Here is a 2054-nt window from a genome sequence, read left to right as displayed (position 1 = left end):
TATATATATATATATGATATACACGGACACAGTACTTCCAGAAGTCTGTTTGGCTGAGGTGGGTAGGATTTCTCGAGGATCATATATTTCCAGTTGTCCTTGAGTCCCAGCTCATTTCCTCTGAGTCCTAGCTCCTGAGATTATCCTTCACAACTTTGTTCCATGTCTTCCTGGCTTTCTCTCCTCTATAAGCTCCAGCCACATGTAGTCGTAGGGCACCTCATTATCCAACGATCTTCGTCCTTACACATATTTCCACAACAGCGCAGTCTTCTATCTTGCACGCTACATCTGATTCGTCTTATGCCTTGTCTTTCTTTCATCACATTTATTCTATATCGTTCGTGTACATTTCCATTGCACATCCAACGGAGCATATTCACTTCATTTCTTTCCATTCTTCACAAGTCCTCTGTGTGCAAAGCTCATGTCTCACCACCATGCACTGTTACAGTTCTAATACAAACATCAAGCAATTTCCCTTTCACTCCGTGGCAAAAGCCCTCTCCAACCAATAGCTCTAGTACTTCCCTGAACTTTTATCAACTTTTCCTATCTCTGGCTACACTAATTTCGGAGCAATCACCTTTATTACTGATGATGTATACTAGTAGCAAAAACTGTCAACTTCTCGTGAGCTACCCAGTCTCTCAAGGATTCTGTTTCTTCTCTGTTCGTAGCCTTTTCCAATCCAGTGCATTTATCACATATAAAGCATAATTTCTTTGCAAGTCTGCATTTGAATCCATACCTTACATTGAGTAGAGAGTATGGAGTTTCTACCAATTTCTTTTGCTGCATATTGAGCAAGGTTATTTCCTTGAAGGTACCATGATCTTGTCTCCTTCCATCTTACTAAAACCTTCGTCGTCAGCTAAGTTTACCTAAGACATCTTGATTCTAGGTGTAGCTAACATGCAAGAATTTCCTCTCCAACTCTCCTATCCACAGTGCTATAAGAACGGGATAATCAGCCTATAGGAGCTTCTATGTATTGCCAGTATTGAACAACTCTGTGACGGTCTGTATGATTATGATAAATAGGAGGGAACTGAGCACTGAGTCTTGATGAACACCAACCTTCAACGTAGTCATTGTTAACTTAGACTTTCCTACTGGGTCTTTGCAGATGGTCTGTAGATGAGGTGACGGACAAAGTATTCACACTTCAAACAGCGAAAAACAGACGTTATCCAACTGTGACCATCTCAGATACTGACTATGCTAACTTCACTCAAGCAGCAGATGAAGTTTGTAATGCAGAGTCTCTCTTGTACATCCTTGAAAATGCTGTTACAGGTGTTGGTCTCTACGTTAACTCTACGCTAACATTAACTCCGCATATGGAAAATCATTGAAAAATGTTGAATTATTCACATACCGTGGAAGTAAAATCGCAAAGGAAGATCTATCCGCATGTGAAGCTCATGTCCGAATCTTCAAATCCCGGGCAGTGTTAAATAAATTATCAATGGTCAGGAAACCTAGTTTTCCATTTAATTTGAAAGGCAATTTCTTTCCGGCGGTTGTGCAGTCAAATGCGTTATATGGATGTACAACATGGACTCTAACAAAGCGTCTTGAAAAAACAATTAACGGAATTTAAACAAGAATTCTCCGAGCTGCTCTGGACATCTTCTGCAGATAATATCATACGAAAGAAATTCTCTGTTACGATTCACAAGACAATGCTGGAGAGAAAAGAATGAGATGATCAGCGATGTTCTTGTCTGGAAACCGAAGCATTGGTACGCAAATGCTGATAGTCCTCATGGAACCCACATAAAGCAACTGTGCACCTAAAAGGACCTACCACGTGCAACGGTGGATCGAACGGACTGGGGAGAATGAGTCACGGCAATCTGCGCAACAATCAAATCACGACAGGATGATGATGATGATGATGATGATGATGATGGTGATGATGGTGATGATGATGATGATGCTGATGATGATGATGTACAGTTCTGAAAAGCCATATGTATAAAGGAAAAATGGATGTTATGCGAGTTACCTTCTTTGGTCTAAATTTATAAAATTTGAATGCCTTATAT

General features: G+C 40.3%; 1 protein-coding gene across 1 annotated transcript in view; it reads left to right on the top strand.

Annotated features, from left to right (window-relative positions):
* Positions 1 to 2054, top strand: part of LOC106882791 (uncharacterized) — a 45655-nt gene that overhangs the window by 6912 nt on the left and 36689 nt on the right. Inside the window, 1 exon segment of the mRNA XM_052977852.1 lies at positions 1130 to 1301. Coding sequence (XP_052833812.1) covers positions 1130 to 1301 — 172 coding nt within the window.

Source organism: Octopus bimaculoides, chromosome 29 (genome assembly GCF_001194135.2).
Source record: "Octopus bimaculoides isolate UCB-OBI-ISO-001 chromosome 29, ASM119413v2, whole genome shotgun sequence".
NCBI classification, from domain to species: Eukaryota; Metazoa; Mollusca; class Cephalopoda; order Octopoda; family Octopodidae; genus Octopus; species Octopus bimaculoides.
This window is presented reverse-complemented; position numbering and strand designations above follow the sequence as displayed.